General features: G+C 40.7%; 1 protein-coding gene across 1 annotated transcript; it reads right to left on the bottom strand.

The window, feature by feature from the left end:
- Positions 1–5,128: 5,128 nt before the first annotated feature.
- On the bottom strand, positions 5,129–8,433 carry LOC129408878 (uncharacterized). The gene is made up of 3 exons (XM_055153208.1): positions 8,385–8,433; positions 6,150–6,661; positions 5,129–5,302 (listed from the first exon to the last, which is right to left on the bottom strand). The coding sequence occupies exons 1-3, from the start codon at positions 8,431–8,433 to the stop codon at positions 5,129–5,131; spliced, it is 735 nt and encodes a 244-aa protein (XP_055009183.1).
- Between the last annotated feature and the right edge of the window lie 12,657 nt (positions 8,434–21,090).

The following is a 21,090-nucleotide window of genomic DNA, read 5'->3' as shown; positions in this document are numbered from 1 at the left end:
GTGCAGGTCAGTCTCACTGCTCCCACAGTTTTCCAAAAATATTGGAAAAGTGGTTTTCAGTAAGACTTGATAATTTCCAACAAAAACAAAACATCTTGAATGATAACCAGTATGGATTTAGGGCAGAGTATTCAACTGCAATGGCAATAATGAAACTAATAATAAAAAAATTGAAACTTGACAATGGGAATTATTCTTAAAGTATATACATTGACATACAAAAAGCTTTGGATGTAATAAATCATTCAAAATTAAGAAAATTAACAAGTATGGTATTCGAGGGGTGGCTCATCAGTGGATAATGAGCTGTTTACAAAACAGAAAACAATATGTACATAATGACAGAATCAGAAAGAAAAAATATCAAATGGGGTGTTCCCCAAGGCTCGATTCTTGGGCCCAAATTATTTATATTATACATGAACGATTTTGTTCAAGTTTCTGAACTTGGGAAAATTCTATTTGCTGATGATACAACATTATTTTACTCTAAAAGAGGTTACAAATAAAGTAAATGAAGAGCTAAGAAAAGTGAAATATTGGTTTGATTTAAATGGATTGATTCTTAATATTTCATATTATTTAATGATAAAAAGAAAAAAAACATGGCATATCATTTGAAATAGGTGGGATACAGATTAAAAGAGTAAATGAAACTTAGTCATGATTGATCAAGGTCTAAACTGGAGTTTGTCTCATATAAATTACACTTAAGGCAATTGCAGTGCTGCATAAAGTAAAGTTCTCACTAAATAGTGCAGCATCTTTAACCTCGTATAACTCTAGAATGGCACCAAATCTGATGGACTGTGTGGAAATTTGGGGGTCAACATATGAAACTTACCTACAGCCAGTAGTTATTTTACAGAAAAGGCCTTGAGAATGATCGCAACAGCCATTTTAGAAAGCCACCCAACTCATTATTTGTTCAACTTAAAGTGAAAGAAAATGCATGATTTTATTGACTTAAGTCTCCTCAAAGTCATGAATAAAGCAAAGTGCAATGTATTACCTGTAAATATCCAAAGAACATTTGAGACTAGAACAAGCCACTACATTTTAAAAGGAACCTACATGTTTAAAAAACCCAGATTCAGAACCAAGGCTATGGAGCGAAGCATCGCTGTGAAAAGAGTTGATTTATGGAATAGTCTTGACAAAGATATAAAAGAATCAAGTACAATGACGACATTTTAAAAACACATAAAATCCATTAACTGTTGTGCATAAAAGTGTAGATCTTTGTTTGCAATCGATGTGATTGATTGTGCCTGAACTGAAATGTACTGATTGGAAATGTTTTAAAGTGACTATCAGTGTTGATATTTTGTCTGGAAAAGGGAAAAGGGGGCAGATAATATACGATTTCTCTTCTTTCAGCTCCTTTTCATTCATTTCTTGTATGTCTGATGCTGTGACACTGTTAATGTCTTTTTATACTTTATGAATGAAATAAATGTGGCCCCTGTCTGAACACCTCTGAGTATGGCCTCTCATTAAAGTTTGTCCATTTCAATTTAAATCAAATCAACAAAGTATGTTAACTTTATTCCCTCATCGAAAACAAACCTGAATTTGTGGCTTCATTCAGTCTATTAATCCTGTTTACAAGGTCATCTTGCTCTGAGCTTCAGAAATTACTCAAAGTTTTCCATGGATTGTTATGTCATAGGTAAAAATCGTGTGCAGAGTTTTCACAGAAGATGAGAAATTATTACCAGTGTTGTCAAATTGGATGTGGGAAGTTTGTGTTTGGTCCGAGTACACAGCAGTTGTATGGACATGATAGAAGCTGGGATTGTACTGCCAACCTCTGGGTAAGTGGGTAAAGGCTCAAACCGCTGCCATCTTAGTGTTAACCTCTCTGCCACTACATCTTTGACTTATTGTGCTTCATTTGGAGAGCGGTGAGGGATTCTGTTGGATACATTGTAAGTTTCAGTCACCAAATTTACTAAGCTTGTTTTAATCCAACTTCCAGAGCACAGAGTTTGCGTGTTCTCCCAGTGTCTAGGTCTGGTTCACAGTGTATTTAAGTGTATTTATCCATTTTCCTAATCCACATTATTACTATGAGAAGCCCTCTTATCCTCCCAGCTGGAGATCTAGTGTTCACGCTCCATCTCTGCCTCATAAACCTGTTACATCTGCTCCACTGACTCTTCCATGGAGACCACCTGGACCCCGGGCCCCTGAGCAGCGCACATTAGACGACTCCTAATAACAAACACAAATACGAGAAACTGTTGCGGCTAATGTGCTCGCTTTGATTTGGGGAGGAAATGGCACGAGCCTTAGCTAACAAACGAGATCCAGTTCTGTTCACATCCAACTTGGTCATGAATGTTGTTGACACTGTTAATGCTCCCAGACTGGAAACTGTATTCTGTGTGTGGCTGGTGCTTTGTTGTCCTTTTGTCTTCTCTGTGTGAAATAGTTTGTGGTAATTATCAAGTGAAAATATTCAAGCAGTTGAACTATAGGACATGTATCGAAACTTTTTAAGCACGTTGTTCCCTTGTCAAAAATGAACCTGGGTTTGTAATGATCTTTATTCACTCTGGATTCATTAAAACTGTTTACGAGGTCCTCTCTTTCTGAGCATTCACAGAAATAAAAGTTATGTCAGGTAGAGATCCAGAGGTCTTCGATTCCAAACCAATGAGGAAGCGTGTTTTTAAATTTGTCTAACTTGTTCTGAGTTCTCACAAACCTTTCGGGACACTACCAGTCTTCTCATGAATGTATTCTGGACACCAGCGCAGCTTTAGAGGTACTTTTTCAGGAGGAAAGGTGAAGCAGAGCGGACCACCCTCCATATAGTGACTCATGGTTCTTTCTTACGAGATTGTAATAGAATTCTAATCTAACACAATGAGCTTTCTTTCGACTTTTACAGACATTTTACATTAAACTATATGAACTATTTACAAATGCGAACAAAGAGTCACTGTTCTAGTTTGGTAACAGAACTGTAATTGCAATAATACATGAGGATTCCAACAATGGTAAGAAAAATGAAAGATGCCAACAATGGTAACAGAGTAGCAATGGCAAGGAAACAACAAGCAGCACTACAGAAGAAAGAATTGTTCTAATTTTAAGAGCCACTCTCTATATACTGTGACCAGACCATATGTTTATAACTACTTGAATGTATGGATATTTTGGCATTGCTTAAGACGTGTATCCAGACTGTTCCAGAGTTTTACACCACATACAGACACACAGAAACTTATACAGGTAGTTCAAACATTGGGCTGTTTGAAATGTCCACCCTCTAAGAGCCTTGAAGGTGGAAAAGCGCTGTATAAAACTGTGACCATTTACCATATCTGAACTTAAAGCTGAAAGTGTATTTTTTCTCTACAAAGAAATGTATTTGGGTCTGGTCAAGTGGAAACGGAAGGAAACGAGCAGGTTTTTGACATTCAAATGTCTCTTATTCAGAAACTAGAGGGACTATTGAAATAAGTAAAGTATCAGAATGTAGGAAAGAGTTACACTCCAACAGGGTCAAGTTAAACCTGTGATATTCTTTCAAGTTGTTGACAAAAAATTAAAAAACTCATGTCGGTAACGGAGGGAATGAAATATGCAGCACTTTTTGGGCAATAAATCCAAACAGTGATAACTCTTGGTTCTCACTTACATATCCTTAACAAACTGCTTTGAATATTTGCTTCATATAGTTTTCTACCATATGGTACAAGATTAGGTTGAAAAACCTCTGACTTTTTGACTAATGAGATTTTTTATTAAGAAAGGTCATGGTAACGGAGGGAAAAGTAACGGAGGGAAAATTGTGCAAACAAGTAGAAGGTGCAGGATTTTACATCATTTATTATCTTTTTTCTTCTGAATACTTTAATATTACTTCAAAATGAAAGGAAACTATTTCTATAAAATATGTCAGTCCTTCCAAGCAAATTTTTATCATTTTAAATATTTTTTTTGGAGAAATCATGTACCTTCATCAACAGTTCAAAGATGGAATAACACAAGATATGATGAAATACATCCATTTATTGACATGATTTTCAGGTCTTTGAAATTTGGGAAATAATTTTTGTTCCATGTTTCATACATGGTCTGTTTAAAACATATGGAACTTTAGAACCAAAAATGGTACAGAAAAAAGGTCAACAGTTTCATAAACTAGAGTACATATGTATCTGTTCAATACATTTTTATATCAGATGCATTAACTTGAATTTTTGGCCTTCTTCTTCTTGTATTACAACAAAATTCTGTTAATATTGATTCTAACTGTCCACACTGTGTTAAATATTAATCATGACGTCACCTGCAACCCACCAAAATACAATATCATCAATATCAGTCAATATCATTAAAATAGTCTTGGTCATTTCCTGATTGTGACCGTTCAAACTGCAATATTGATTTGATTGTTGTATTTTTTTAATCCCCATACTGCTCTTGAAGCCTCTCCTTACCCCCCCGGCCCTCACGGTTCCTTCCCAGTGGACACGGCCCTCACCTGGGACAGTGGTTCAGTGAGGCAGGGTCCGGCTCTGCTCCCTGGCCCTCCTCACCACACATCACACAGACTCTCCACTTAAAAAATACATGCGCTCCACTCCTCATGCCTTATTGATGCCCTCTCCTCCCTTTATGTTTATGAGGTGAAGGGGCCCCCGGTCAGTGACCCCGGGGCCGGCAGGGGGTCCCAGAAAGAGCCTGTTTCCTCTAATTCTGCCCACTTTTAAATGAGCCCCCCGGTACGAGCGCGACAGAGAGCTTATAAATAGTAAATGTAGTGTCCAGGCTGCACTGTCCACCTCTGAAAGCTTCTCTTATTTCGTTACTTATTTTTGTTCTTAATCCTGTAGGACATTAGTGTGAGGTAAACACTGTTCAACTCAACATCACATTCTTATTTAGACTTAAAATTTGATTTAAAAAACTGTACTTAAACTTAACTGTGGGGAAAAAGATGTGTTTACGCGATACAACCGAAGTGTGGACTGATTCCTAATCATTTGGTTATATTATAATGTCTGTTTTGGGGAGTGGGAGTGGTTGGAGCTGGTTGGGACTAGTGTGGGGCTTGTAAGGAGCTGATTGGAGCTGGTGTGGGGGCTGCTGTTTGGGGCCGACGTGAGTGTCATTGGAGCCGGTGTTTGCGACCGATGCGGAACTGGTGTAGCGCTGGTGTGGGGCTGGTTGGGGCCGACGCAGGGCTGGTGTTTGGGGTCGGTGGTTGTGGAGGTACAGGGCTGGTCAGAGCTGTTGTGGGGCTGACTGGGGCCAGTGTGGGGCTGTTTTTGGTGGTGTGGGGCTGGTCGGGGCAGTGTTGGGAAGGTTACTTTTCAAATGTATTCCCCTACAGATTACAGATTACATACCCCAAAATGTAGTTTGTAACGTAATCCATTAAATTACTTAAAGTGAGTAACGTAATCTGAATACTTTGGATTACTTGATTTTCTGTAGAGAAGCAAAGACGAGGAAATTGTAACATAAGATGTTTTGTCTCTTAAAAGAAAATAAAAAGCCCAGACTTTACTGAACCAAATTAAAAATATTATTGATAGAAGACGAGGAGACACGTCCGCGCAGCATGATTTAGTCCTGTTAAATCCTGTTTTAGTCCTGTTTAAGTCCTGGTTTAGTCCTGGTTTAGACCTGGTTTAGTCCTGGTTTAGACCTGGTTTAGACCTGGTTTTAGTCCTGTTTTTAGTCCTGGTTTAGTCCTGGTTTAGACCTGTTTTAGTCCTGTTTTAGTCCAGGTTTAGTCTTGGTTTAGTCCTGGTTTAGACCTGTTTTAGTCCTGTTTTAGTCCAGGTTTAGTCTTGGTTTAGTCCTGGTTTAGACCTGTTTTAGTCCTGTTTTAGTCCTGGTTTAGACCTGTTTTAGTCCTGTTTTAGTCCTGGTTTAGACCTGTTTTAGTCCTGTTTAGTCCTGGTTTAGACCTGGTTTAATTACCGAAAAAAAAAAAAAAAAAAAAAAAAGGGAGGGAATATAGCCCAAAATGTGAAAACAGGAAAATACCGCCATGTAATCCATTTATTTCAACAAAGTAACTGTAATCCAATTACCACTCACTGAAACAGTAACTGTAACTGAATACAGTTACTCATGATTTGTACTCTGATTACGTAACTCCAGTACATGTAATCTGTTACTCCCCAACACTGGATGTGTGGCTGGTTGTTGGTTGTGATGGTGTAGGGTTGGATGAAGGTTGTGGTTGGGCCTGTGTGGGGCTGGTTGTGGTGGTGTGGGGCTGGTTGTGATGGTGTGGGGCTGTATGGGGCTGGTTGTGGTGGTGTGGGGCTGGTTGTGATGGTGTGGGGCTGGTATGGGGCTGGTTGTGATGGTGTGGGGCTGGTTGTGATGGTGTGGGGCTGTTGTGATGGTGTGGGCTGGTTGTGATGGTGTGGGCTGGTATGGGGCTGGTTGTGATGTATGGGCTGGTTGTGGTGGTGTGGATGGGGGTTGTGGTTGTGAGCCTGGCATTTGGGGGTATTTGTTTGTGTCCAGTGTGGGGCTAGTGCAGGTGTGGAGTGTAGGGGTTTACATGTGGGTCTGGTTGGGAACAATGCTGGGCTGGTGTTTGGGGCTGGTGTTCGGGGCTGGTGTTTGGGGCTGGTTTTCGGGGCCTCTTGGGTCCCGTTGGGTCCTTGGGGGTCAGGGCCTGGGGGTGTTTGTGTTACCGTCACATTCAGAGCTGCGTGTGGGACGGCCGCTCATGTACCACCTCCAAAAGTATTGATTGAATAATATGTGCAGTGTGATCCTCCAGCCCCCCACTGCGAGGACCATAATCTCTCCCCAGACACAGCACCCCGACCCGGATCTGTCACGGATCGACAACACGGCACGATCTCTCAAAGGAAAGAAGACAAGAAATGTTTTTAGAGTGACCAGGTAAATAGATTTGAACTATAGAAACTGGAAGAAAATCGACAATATGAAAGTGAAAAAAGGCCAAGACACTGATGGTGGTGAAGAGGAGAACACTGAGAGGATGAATGGCTGATGGTTCTGCTGCTGCGGATAAAAGAGCGTCATGGATTTCAAGTTCTTCTTCCTTTTTTACATTGGGGCACAACTATTTTCTGTTCATTGTAACTTAGGGATCCATTCACTTTTAGACACTAGTTTGTGCGGCCTTGATCAGTTGCCAGGAAGCAGGTTGGCTTGAATTAAGAAAATAAATTCAGTTAAAGATTCTGTACTTCCACAAACTCCCGGGAATCTGTCTCGAACAGCTCAGGCTCAATTGCTGCATGTGAGAAACTGACCAATCACAGAGCAGCACTGAACCCAACATGGAGACGCCATCAGAGTCCGTGTAGCATTTGTTTATTTGTTTTTCAAAATAAAATCAAAAATAAGAAAAAGATTTTCTTCATTATTTATCTCCAAAACCAAAATGAAAAAATAGATACTGACCCGATTAGTTTTTTTAAGTTTTCGATTTTGTGTTTAAATAATGGAGAAAGCAGATAACGGCCGTTTTCCTTTTCCGTGACTTAAACTGAAACACCGGACTGAACCAGGACTAAACCAGGACTGAACCAGGACTAAACCAGGACGGAACCAGGACTAAACCAGGACTGAACCAGGACTAAACCAGGACTGAAACCAGGACTAAACCAGGACTGAACCAGGACTAACCAGGACTAAACCAGGATTAAACCAGGACTCTTCCAGTCTCAGTCCTGGTCTGGTCCTGGTCTCAGTCCTGGTCTCAGTCATGGTCTGGTCCCAGTCTTGGTCCCAGTCTGGTCCCGATCTCAGTCCTGGTCCCGGTCTCAGTCCTGGTCTCAGTTCTGGTCTCTCAGTCCTGGTCTCAGTTCTGGTCTCAGTCCTGGTCCTGGTCTCAGTCCTGGTGTCAGTTCTGATCTTGTCCCAGTCTGGTCCCGGTCTCAGTCCTGATTACCCGACAATCTACATGACATCCCAACACTCAAGTCTGTTTCAGTCCTGGTTCAGTCCTGGGATCAGTCCTGGTTTAGTCCTGATTTAGACCTGGTTTAGTCCTGGATCAGTCCTGGTTTAGACCTAGTTCAGTCCTGGTTCAGTCCGTATGCAGTGAAAAAGTCCGGCATCGCAGTTAAAGTCACAGAAAAAGGAAACGTCTGTTATCTGTTATTATATGTTATTCATTTAAACACAAAATCGAAAACTGAAAAACGAATTGTTATCCATTTTGGTTTATTTTTTTTTTTATTATTATTATTATTTTTTTTTTTTTTGAGACACAAATGAAAGAATGGTACATGGATTCATCAGACGTACTTGACCTAATGTAGTGTCAGTACAGACTCTTTTGTTTGTGAAAAACCCTTTGTTTCCATGTTCATGTTTTAAAGGTTATTCCAAACATGAGCTACTTTACTTCGCAGATGAACTTCTCTTGTTTCTTGCTGCAGTGAGGGGGCAGGAGATGTTGGACGTCATCTCTGAGAACTGAGTCAGGTGTGGTCTCCTTCTCTTTCTTCTCTCTCTCCGTCTTTCTCTCTCCCTCCCTCTTGTCGGCCACTGTCTTTTTCAGTTTTTCCCTCTTTCCTCTTTCTCTCTCTCTCTCTCTCTCTCCAGCTCCCTTTCTCTTCCCATCTGTTTCCTCTGCCTCTCTATCCCATCTCTTTTTTCTCTTCTTGGTCTCTCCATCTCGTCTCTTTATTCCTTTTCTTCTACACCTTTCTCCGTCTTTGTCTGTTTGTCTGTCTGTCTCCTAGTCCCTAACCCTCTCTTGTCTTCCTTCTGTCCTTCTTTCCTCTATCTCCTACTCTCTCCTTCTTTCCTGTCTCCTACTCTCTCCTTCTTCCCTCTGTCTCCTACTCTCTCCTTCTTTCCTGTCTCCTACTCTCTCCTTCTTTCCTCTGTCTCCTACTCTCTCCTTCTTCCCTCTGTCTCCTACTCTCTCCTTCTTTCCTGTCTCCTACTCTCTCCCTTCTTTCCTGTCTCCTCTTCTCCTTCTTCTCCTGTCTCCTACTCTCTCCTTCTTCCCTCTGTCTCCTACTCTCTCCTTCTTTCCTCTGTCTCCTACTCTCTCCTTCTTCCCTCTGTCTCCTACTCTCTCCTTCTTTCCTCTATCTCCTACTCTCTCCTTCTTCCCTCTGTCTCCTACTCTCTCCTTCTTTCCTCTGTCTCCTACTTTCTCCTTCACTCTCCTCTCTCTCTCCTTCACCCTCTGTCTGTCTCCTTTACTCACTTTCTCTCCCTTCTCGTCTCCTCTCCCTCTATTTGCACCTCTCCTTCTCTCTCCTTTATTGCTTACTCTTCTTTCTCCTTCCTCCTCTCCTCCCACTCCTCCCTCCGCCGCTCTCTCGCTCTTTCAGCCCTTTATTTGAGCGTGATATAATTTTTATAGACTCGTTCCCGTGTTCCAATAACAACAAGAAAAGTCGAGCTTTTTACGCACCAACAAACCAGCTCCGCCGAGACCCCGCGCGTCATAAACGATCGTTGTCTCTCGTTTTAAACCCTTCCCCATGTTTTCTCATCATTCTTTATCATCTCTTTAACGGTCTGGAAAACACGTAAGAAGCGCGTGAGCTCATCTGACGCCGTTTAAGAATACAGTTTTACGCGTTTAAACTGTGCGTAAAAATCACTGGTTTAACTGTTGGATGAAAACGCCAAAATAGGTCACGCTTTCTTGAACATTTTAATAGATCTATTTTTTATCTCTCCCGTGTGATTTTTTTTTTTTTTTTTTTTTTTTTTTTTTTTTTTTGCCTTCATCATGAAATAAAACAATGCTACAATCAGTGTTGGGAAGGTTACTTTTAAAACATATTCCCCTACAGATTACAGATTACATACCCCAAAATCTAGTTTGTAACGTAATCCATTAAATTACTTCAAGTGAGTAACGTAATCTGAATACTTTGGATTACTTGATTTGCTGTAGAGAAGCAAAGACGAGGAAATTGTAATATAAAATATTTTGTCTGATAAAAGAAAATAAAAAGGCCGAGTCTTTACTTAACTGTATAAAAAATATTATTGATAGAAGAGTCCACGCAGCATGATTTAGACCTGGTTTAGACCTGGTTTAGATCTGGTTTAGTCCTGTTTAGTCCTGGTTTAGTCCTGGTTTAATCCTGGTTTAGTCCTGTTTTAGTCCTGGTTTAATCCTGGTTTAGTCCTGTTTAGTCCTGGTTTAGTCCTGGTTTAGATTTAGTCCTGGTTTAGATCTAGTTTAGATCTAGTTTTAGTCCTGGTTTATATAGTCCTGGAATATAGCTCAAACTGTGAAAACTGGAAAATACCTCCGTGTAATCCATTTATTTCAACAAAGTAACTGTAATCCAATTACCACTCACTGAAACAGTAACTGTAACTGAATACAGTTACTCATAATTTGTACTCTGATTACGTAACTCCGGTACATGTAATCTGTTACTCCCCAACACTGGCTGCGGGTTTCTCTTATTGGCGCATTCGGGGCGCAAACGATGCCTTTGATTCGCTCTTAATTTCATCAAAAAGACGCATTTATTTTCCGTTTTTTTTTTTTTTTTTTTTTTTTTTTTGAGCAGTCCACCGGAGCTTTTCCTCTCTCTGTCTCTTTCTCTCTCTCTCTTTGTGTGTGCGTGTGCGTGTGTGCGTGGTTGTGTCTATCGGGAGCTCAACTCGACTCTATCCGCACTTCATTAACCCTGAGCCGGGGACAATCCGCGCTAAGAGCCGGGGGATTTACGCGCAGCCTTTCACATGCAAACACTCTCCCTCTCTCTTTCTCTCTCTCTCTCTCTCTCTATCCATCCCTCCCCTCCTCCGCCCAGAACAGCAGCGATACGTGGCCTCCTCCTTCCTCCTCTCCACCTCTCCGCATCTCATCAGCTGTCCACGTCGCGCGCATAAAAAACAAACTAAAAAAAAGAAAAACAACATCAACGGGGGTCGTTCGTTACGCGAATCGGTTCCGCAGCTCATGATGGGGCTTTAATAGGGTGACCACCTGTCTCCCTCTCTCCTCTGGTTGTCCTGCGCACACGTTTAGGCCCGTCTCACTTATTTAGAGAATGTTACGCTTTTTGCTTGATTGGTGCCAAATGACCAGTGTTGGGGAGTAACAGATTACATGTACTGGAGTTACGTAATCAGAGTACAAATCATGAGTAACTGTATTCGGTTACAGTTACTGTTTCTGTGAGTGCTAATTGGATTACAGTTACTTTGTTGAAATAAACAGATTACACGGAGGTATTTTCCTGTTTTCACATTTTGGGTTGTATTTCAGGACTATATAAACCAGGACTAAAACTAGATCTAAACCAGGTCTCAACCAGGTCTAAAACCAGGTCTAAACTAGATCTAGATCTAAACCAGGACTAAACCAGGACTAAAACAGGTCTAAAACAGGATTTAACCATGCTGTGTGCGGACCGTGTCTCCTCGTCTTCTATCAATAATATTTTTTATACTGTTAAGTAAAGACTTGGCCTTTTTATTTTCTTTTAACAGACAAAATATCTTATATTATAATATCCTCGTCTTTGCTTCTCTATAGCAAATCAAGTAATCCAAAGTATTCAGATTACGTTACTCACTTTAAGTAATTTAATGGTTTCTGTTACAAACTACATTTTGGGGTATGTAATCTGTAATGGTAAATGGTTTTTTCAACAAGGAACACACATTCACACACCAGTGTACGCAGACACTGTGGGCAAGGTAGGGTTAAGTGTCATGCCCAAGGACACAACGACAGCATTCATCTGTGGGAGCTGGAATCACACCAGCCAACCTGTGGGTCACTGGATCTGACCGCTCAACCTGTGATGTTTATGTCAAGAGCTGGAATCAAACCGCCAACCTTCAGATCAGTGGGTGAATGCTCCACCAACTGAACTACTGCCACCCAAATCTGTAGGGGAAAACATTTGAAAAGTAACACTCCCAACACTGCAAATGAAGTGCATAAAACGTGAAATGTATGTAGAAAACATGATAATACACGTTTGTTTTCCTCGTAAAGAAATCGAAATTGTTTTGTGTGGATGAAATTCGGGGTTGGAATATGATAAGACCTAATGTTACTCCAATGTTTCTGTGTGTAACGCTTGGTAAAAACTGAAAATCGAACGGCGTTTTTTACATTTACGAGAATTAAAGTATGACCTTTCCGTGTTTTTTCGAATTCTGGGTTCATTTGGTGGGATAGTGCCTTTAGTCAATGTGTATCATAGTTGTAGGCGAGTTTCAGCTGACGTCATTGTTATTAAAAGCCCGTGTTGCATGCTGGGAAATATTTTTGGTCGGAGGCAAGAAAACACGGTAGCGTCAAACACAGTGTGTAACCTTGCGTGTTTATCCCCGATAATGGTAAATTCCTGCTGCATTATCGGATGCACAAATAGAAGCACGGAAGAAGGAAAATGTCTTTTTCGTATTCTGAGTGAAAAGAACCGCTAACGGTGAATTAAACGTCTTTCAAACATCCGCAGAGCAAACGTAGAAGATCCTAACAAACCGTGGACTCCAACAAGTTCAACAACACATCCAGACTCTTGGAGGTTTTTCATCTTTTCTGCAGTGAATGGCCCAGGAGTTTCCACCAAGTCATTGTGGATATCACCCAAGTGAATATTTGTCCAGGTAGTTGTGATTCTGACAGAAATTTGGTTTGGTCCAGGCTTTGTCGGGGTTGAAAAGGGGTGATTTGTCGTCCATCGATGCTTATGACCAATTTCTGGTCAAATGGTCTTGGGTCCTCTGCCGTTAGAGTGGATAAATAACCAGGATCAATACCCTTTACGTGTTTTCTCGCTCCGTCCGTCATGTTGAATTAGTGTTTCTTGCCGCCAACCAAAATAATTCCCAGCATGCAACACGCGCTTTTGTCAACAATGAAACTCGTCTATACATCTGTTAAGTGGTCACGTTTGTCTGCGTAAACTATAACAATTCAGACACTTTTTGGCTCTTTCGTGGTTTCTAGTTGAATTATCTTTACATATGTCATACGTGCTGCCCATAAATGTATAAACTATAAACCGAATGTTAAAAATTAAAAGAAAATGAGCAATATTTCAATCTTAAAGCCACATTACGTAATCTTTTAGCAGACTCTGATTTGGCTTGGAGCTTGTTTTCGTGGGAATGTTGCAGAGGTGGGACCAAGTCTTTGTTTTGCAAGTCTCAAGTAAGTCTTGAGTCTTTGATCTCAAGTCCGAGTCAAGTCCCAAGTCAAATACAGGCAAGTCCAAGTCGAGACTCGAGTCACTGGCTCATAAGTCCAAGTCAAGTCCAAAGTCGTCTGCTTTGAGCTTCAAGTCATTTCAAGTCTTTAAACCATTGTACCAAATATAGTATAAAGGTGGATTTGATCATTATAGTATATTTTTGCAATTTATATGACATTTAAGATAAATTATACCTAAAAAATGATTGAATGAGTATTTGTAGAGTATATAAGAGTTGAAATTATTTTAGTTAATTTTTCCTCTTTAAATGTCTTTAGAAGATCTTAGGGTGAATCATTACAGTCAGAATAGAAAGAATTCAGATTTAAAAGTTCTTCTTAAGTCTTCTCAAGTCACAGGCCTCAAGTCCGAGTCAAGTCCCAATCATTGACCTTCAAGTCTTAGTCCATTTTATCAAGTCAAGTCTCAAGTCCTAAAAATAGTAACTCAAGTCTGGCTCGAGTCCAAGTCACGACCTGCATGTCCCCACCTCTGGAATGTTGTTCCTTTGGCTTTAATATTCCACAGTATGTCACAGTGTTCTCCATGGATGATCTCAAGTATGATTTTTTTTTCTATTTTCTGGAATCATGCAGGTGATGTAGTCAGGCTGGCGCCAGTTAGTGCGTCGCTCAATTTCATTTCTCTCCAGCGACTAGGTCAAGAATCAGAATGCACTAGAAGGTTCGCAAAAACCCCAGAAGTGCAAGTTCTGACACCAACCAATCAGCGAAGATCCAGACATTCTGTGTTGGCAACGATTCCTGAGATCGAGGATTTAAAGCCAGAACAAAGAGAATGTTTGGTGAATTTTATCAAGGGGAAAGACATTATTGCCCTTCTTCCTACAGGATTTGAGAAAAGCTTAATATACCAGTTAGCCCTGTTAGTGGTGCATTATATATGTCGTGAACAAATAGCAGCGATTGGTTAAATTAAAAAAAAAGGACCAAAAAAAAGTACCCGCCTACTGACGAGCAAACGAATCCTAACACTGTGAGGTCAGACGGTTTCCACAAAGTGAAACCAGCTGATGAATCAGGCTACAGGTGATGTACCACCTCCAGAAAGTTGCAAGGCTTATTATGCCTTTAAATATGATTATATAACACAGTATTAGTGACATGAGTCTGGTCTAAGCTGTTACAGAGTCTGCTACAGTGTTTCTCAAAGACTGGGTCACGACGCTCAGGCAAGAGATTCTTTTTTGGGAGGTTTCCTGATATGAGTGCTGCTCTCCTCCTGCACCTGGACTGGAACACTACAGAAACACAGACAGGCCAACCTATCTGATTAGAAATGTTGAAATGTTAAGACATGTATAATTTCTAAACTTTTTGTAATTATTGTATTGTAATTGACTATTTTGTTCCAGTATTGCTGGTTCAGTTGAATGTTGAAAAGAAAAAGAAATGTTCTATATTTAATGTCTAAATAGGCGACTTATGGATCCTTTTATTTCTGCTTCAGTGACTGTTTTTCATTGTTTAAAACTTGAGTAATACTAATTGTTCAGAGACACGATCACTCAGTCAACAATAAAATATCCTCATTAATGTTCAATAATGATCAAATCCACCTTTAGTTTGTGATTCACCAATAATTTCTATTGACTTGTGAGTGTTGGGAAGGTGACTTTTAAAATGTATTCCCCTACAGATTACAGATTACATACACCAAAATGTATTTTGTAACAGAATCCATTAAATTACTTAAAGTGAGTAATGTAATCTGAATACTTTGGATTACTTGATTTGCTGTAGAGAAGCAAAGACTAGGAAATCATAACATAAGATGTTTTGTCTGATAAAAGAAAATAAAAAGCCCAGACTTTACTTAACTGTATTAAAAATATTATTGATAGAAGAAGAGGAGACACGTCCACACAGCAGGATTTAGTCCTGTTAAATCCTGTTTTAGTCCTGGTTTAGTCCTGATTTAGACCTGGTTAAGATCTAGTTTAGACCTGGGGGGGGGGGGGGCCCAAAATGTGAAAACAGGAATATCCCGCCGTGTAATCCATTTATTTCAACAAAGTAACTGTAATCTAATTACCGCTCACTGAAACAGTAACTGTAACTGAATACAGTTACTCATAATTTGTACTCTGATTACATAACTCCAGTACATGTAATCTGTTACTCCCCAACACTGCTTGTGATTTTTAAAATATGGGTCCCCAGAAAAAAATGTTTGTGAAACACTGGTCCATTAGGCCTCAAGTTTAAATGTCCCGAGCTCGTCCCTGAATGCACCATCCATCACAACCTGTCCCTCTTTTTCTATAATCTTTGCTCACCCTTGCCCGCTCTATAATGACGTTGTGGGGTGTTGTTTTTGCTTCTTTTTTTTTCCTCCCCCCTCGTAGACTCGCTGTATTTTTAATGCCATTTTCCGCCAGTCAGAGCGATGCGTCACGGAACAGGTGCCGTGCGCGCAAAGACAGCGGGGGGCGTGGCGCGCGGGGCCATTATCGACTTTCAATTACAAGCGATTAAAGCGTTAGTCTAAGCGGAGACATCCTACAAGAGCACGAGCTTTGACGGACGCGAGCTAAGCGACGGGGACGAGCACGTACAGCGCGAGTCATGCCACGTTTGGACTCGAAGTTTTAAAAAAAAGCTGTATTTTAGGTCACGTATAAAAATCAATAGATAATTTCAGCCTTGGAATTGCACTTGCAACTAAAAAGGAGCTGTTAACTTGAAAACCAAGTTACCAAGAGTGGAATGTAGGACCCTTAAATAAAACTGAATTTAATGTCAATTTAAAGCTACTTCTGTAACTTTCTGCATGAGCATGTCACCTGCATGATCCTATACAAGGAGAAAGTGAAAACTGTTTTGGAACATTCTACATAGATGCCACAGTGAGGAAGATCATGTCAAAGGAACAACATGTCAGTGGAAACAAGTCTGAGGTCCTCCACGTCAAATAGAAGCCAGGTCTGTGGAGATGCGAGCCAGCTCACAGAAAACGCATGTTTCTTTAGTAGAATAAACACAACCAAACTGAAAACAGACTGTTACTTTAGTTTATTTATTTTAGTTTGGGTATGTTGTCGAGCTTTAATTAGATCTAGGTTACAGCCTTTTCTGTAAAACTGCATTCAGCCAGTTTTTAGCCATTTTTCTTTTTAATTACTAGTTTTAATCTGTTTCTTTAGCTCCATGTGGAAGGTACTGGACATGATGATAAAATATATGAGTAAATAGCTACTTTAAAAGCCTAATACTCTACTTTAATGAGAACTATTTACGTCAGTTAAGTTAGCGATATGTGGCCACTTATTTATTGTTGTTAATTTTTTTTTACTTTTTTATTTTTTCAAACTGAACTAGAGCAAACAACACTGACAAAACATCAGTAAACTAATACATAAAAACAAATCACTAAAATGAGTTACTTTGAAAACATACGGGCTGTGCGTAATGAACCTACACCGTGCGTAAAACTTATCATTTTGGACATTTAAACGTTATTATTTTGGATTTTAACAAAAAGGAAAATTATAGAATGAATTCAAGTCACAAAAGCAAGTCTGAAAAAGTAAAATGTACCACTTTTCCAACGTTAAACTTCAACAAACTTTTGATTCTTTGGCGATATTGAGGCGAAAATCAAAAGTTACGCGCGCAATCTGACCAAACAGGTGCCATGCGTACGTGCCTCCGGGGGGGCGTGGCCTCTAAAGCCATTATCGACTTTCAATTAAAACCTATTAGAGTCTTTTGTCCCCGGGTTAACATCCACCGGCTCCTCACTCTCTCCCCCCCGTGTCTCTGCTGAGGACGTGCCCGGGCTGTGCGCTCTGCTCGCGGGGAGGGAGGGAGGGAGTACGCGAGGGAAGGAAGGACGGAGAAGGGAAGGAGAGGAGAGGGGGGGAGGTTGTTGGAGGGTCCGCTAGCCACCTGTCCCCCTCCTCGTCCCCCGCTCCGCAGCCAGCCTCGGCCCGGTCACCAGCTGTTGGAACCGCTTGGCACCGGAGCCCACTTCCAGCGCCTCTCTTTTCTCTCGAACTCTTCTTGGATGAGCGACACGAGCGTGGAAACAATCAATTTCCAAACGGGGATCATTTAGGGCACTTAAACAATTGCTGCGCGCGCATTAATATTTCATCCGGGGCATTGTTGGTGTTGGAGGGGGCGGCGAGAGTTTGGGCCGGTCATTTGGGGAAGTGGTCCCGCGGAGGAGTGGGGGAGGGGGAGGGGCTAAAAGGATCGTAAATATCTTGTTACGTTAAAAGAATAACGGTTTTGGTCCGAGGTGTTGGAGGAGCAAAACGTTTTACGCAAATCAGCTACTGTTACTTCATTCTCAAATATCATACAGAAAGGGGTGCTCGGTTACTTTTCGTACTTGAGTAAACGTTGTGGTGACTCTTCCCACTGTGAGTAAGTCTACAAGGGACAAAAGAGCGGGTGACCTGGAATTGCCAATCTCCACTGAACTAAAGGTAAAAGGAGCAGTTAAAAGGACAGACCGGAATTTTGGACATAGGACCTGATTTCCTAGTTAGAGTCAGAGTGTTGGAGACGTGTGGAGTCCTTGTATTTGCAGAGGTCACTGGTGCTAGACTAGTGCATGTCAATGGTCATAAGTCTCCTGCCACTAAAAACAGTCTTACCCACTCCACAAAACACCTGTAGAAGTAAAACCAACCTTGTATTTGAAGGATCTGTGTCTGAGTTGTACTTCCTGATCGAAAAATCTTGGCAGCAGTGGACTGATATCACCTAGCACCATAAGTGGAGTTTATCAATGTCATGACATTGATAAATAAATATGAATCCTAGTCTGAACCAGGAGTAAACCAGGACTAAAACAGGACTGAACCAGGACTAATCTTGGACTTAAGAGAGAGAGAGAACCCTGAGCCCGCAGAGCAAAGTGTCCGTAAAGCGAGATAGGACTGCAGCTGTACTTAGCTCCATGGATGTGGTCATCCAACAGTCTACACGGGCGCACGTCTGGGCCCGTCCCAGTACTCAGTCCTGGTTCAGTCCTGGTTCAGTCTGGTTCAGTCCTGGTTTAGTCCTGGTTCAGTCCTGGTTCAGTCCTGGTTCAGTCCTGGTCCCTCATGTTTCAGGTCACTATAGGACAGTAGTGCAGATATCATGAGCCTATGCAGTTTGCTTTCACCTTTGCCAGTGGCTCCAGTTTGACATTTAAGTTGTAGCTATTTTATTTTTGTTCTTTTTTTTATACCTCACGTTGGGAGAAGTGGGTGGACGGTGTATCCCCTGTATACCCCCGTGTACCTCGCTCACTATACCCCTGATCATGTTTGATGCACTGTGTAGTTTGGCTTTATGGGAGGCTTATGAACTGAGTCCTGTTGTATGTGTAATAGTTTTATAACTATTCTGTGTAATGTCACAGAACAGTTATAACACACAGCAGTGTGGACAGTAAAGTGATAATTTCATTGTACAGGGCAAGGCGTTTCTTTACTGTGCACATGACAATACACACTTATATTTATAAATATGAAATATAAATATTGAATCTAATTAAAATGTTTGCCTCCCCTAGTACAAAAATCAAACTCTGCCTATGCCCAGCACCTCTCTTATCAACAAAGTCAAACTCCGCTGCTGCTGAGGAAATAGTCCCTCAAAATGTGACGATTCATGCGATGCAGGATTAGTTTTATTTCAAACATTATTCTATCAACAGAGACATTTACATAAATAGTCTGGGGATGTAACAGTAATAATTGTTTTCCCTCAGGTGTTTTGTGGAGTGGGTAAGACTGTTTTTAGTGGCAGGAGACTTATGACCATTGACATGCACTAGTCTAACACCAGTGACCTCTGCAAATACAAGGACTGGATGGAATATTTCAAAAAGTGTCTCTACACGTCTCCAACACTCGAGGTCCTATGTCCAAAATTCCAAACTGTCTCTTTAACTTGAAAACTATCGCTTCATGACATCACAAGGTGGAACAGAGCATTTAGAGCTTTGGAGATGTAAACAGACTAATAATAAAGTGTTACTCAAACATGTAAATGAAACAAAACACAACTCCAAGTACGTTTTTGAGGAAGTAACAACAGTATAACACATCGAGAAGCTCCCAAAAGTCAGTTTTTACTAATAAATTGTGTTATCTCCAAATACTTTTTACTCTTACTTATATTTCAAAGTAACATTATACAATCTCTGCCCAAATACAAGGGAAGAGTAGTGGTCTTCAAATGAACAGCTGTATTTACCTTTAGTTTAGTAGAGAATGGCAATTCCAAATGATTCTAGTGAAGGTGTATGAAGTTAAAAACAGCACTTCCTGTATTACCACATGACATCACAAGGTGGAACGAAGTGTTTTCAGTTTCAGAGAAGAGCTCAGCCTAAATGTAATTAAGTAAGTCTTTATTTATATAACGCTCTTCACAGACATTTTCTGTCCCCAAAGACACTTTACAGAGCATTATTCATTCACTCTATACCTGGTGATGGTAAACTACTGTTGAAGCCACAGCTGCCCTGGGGTAGACTGACAGAAGCGCGGCTGCCGTGCCAATCGGCGCCATCGGTCCCTCTGACCATCACACTCACACACACACCACTTTCATACTAGGCAATGTGGACAAAGTGTCTTGCCTAAGGACACACAATGATTGAAGTGATTGTTTTTAACTGACCTTAACTATCAACTGTAAATGTGCAGGGTTTGTGTGTTAAACATGTGTGAATGAAACAAAACACAAGTCCAAGTCTGTTTGTGATGAGCAAATTACATTATCAGATCAGAAAATAGAGTCATATGGACCCTTTAATAACAAAATTGTCAACATTTTAAACAAAGTAGAGTCGTTTCTTACTATATCGCGGTTCGGTTGTTTCACAAATTTTGTTAGTGCAATTTTGCATGCTTTTTTTTTTTTTTTTTTAACAGCGTATGAATGTGCATTGTGTTCCTCCCCTGCGTCCTGATTGGCTAAGGGACTGTAGACCGTTATCAATCAATCTCCTCCTTGTACAGTACAGAATGTGTTCAGCTGCCAAATTTACGTAAATGTTCGATCTCTAGCAGTGTGATTCTGAAGAAGTTTTCTCCCCGACAAAACCCACATTGTCGACATAACGTTCTGCACTGACAGAGGCTCCTGCGGTTGCACCCAAAAGACAGAGGAAGATGCAAACCATCGCACAAAAAGTTGGACTTGTGGACACGCTGAAGGAAGGTAGAAGTTATGTGACTGTAGGTGCCATTACGGAATAAATTAATATTCGGTTCGTTACATAAAGAAGAAGGAAAATAAAATAAGGACGACAGCAGCAGTAAGTTTCAAGAAGGGTGCAAAAAGGTTGTAACTGTCCTGTCTAAGTAAAATGTATAAAGTGTGTGGTGAGGGGTTTTACAGCCTTAAAACATATATCATAATTGTAAAAAATAAAGCTGACTACTTCGCTGATTTCGCCTATTGCAGGTTATTTTTAGAACGTAACCCCCGAGATAAACGAGGGACCACTCTAATCACCATTTTGTCCAACAATTTCAAAATAAACTGCACAAATAGTTCAACTTGAAACCAAATGTTGTCTCAATCATGGTTCAAACGTGTGCGGTGTGATGTGTGTGGATTTTCCTAAAGTGGATTTGATTAAAAGTCTCTGGAGTGGAGCTGACTTCACCTTTGCTCACGAGTCCTGACACGTGTCACCGGGTTTACTAATCTGTTTCAACATTTCATTTGAACGGAGTCGCTCGATCTCACGTTCCACTATTTGATGCTGACAAAATCCATTACGCAGAATTACTCCAGTTACTTTTTCTCCTAGACGCGTGTAGGTAAATGTATGTTTTGCTCAAAGGCACAGATACAGTACATGGGAAAGGTTTGAACCAGCAACCAGCTAGTTGTTATGCAAATGCTTAACCTACTGTGCATCTCTGACCAATATTATTCCT

The sequence above is a fragment of the Boleophthalmus pectinirostris genome, unplaced genomic scaffold (genome assembly GCF_026225935.1).
Source record: "Boleophthalmus pectinirostris isolate CB_2022bp ecotype Guang Dong unplaced genomic scaffold, ASM2622593v1 HiC_scaffold_18, whole genome shotgun sequence".
Classification (NCBI taxonomy): Eukaryota; Metazoa; Chordata; class Actinopteri; order Gobiiformes; family Gobiidae; genus Boleophthalmus; species Boleophthalmus pectinirostris.
Note: the sequence above shows the minus strand (reverse complement) of the source record. Positions and strands in the feature narration are given on the sequence as shown.

Coding starts and splice junctions, on each gene's coding strand:
- LOC129408878 (XM_055153208.1), bottom strand. CDS start 8,433: ATGACGTCCAACATCTCCTGCCCCCTCACTGCAGCAAGAAACAAGAGA. Junction 6,662..8,384: donor TGCAGCAAGAAACAAGAGAA/GTTCATCTGCGA, acceptor AAACACCCCCAG/GCCCTGACCCCCAAGGACCC. Junction 5,303..6,149: donor CACACATCCAGTGTTGGGGA/GTAACAGATTAC, acceptor TGCCCCGACCAG/CCCCACACCACCAAAAACAG.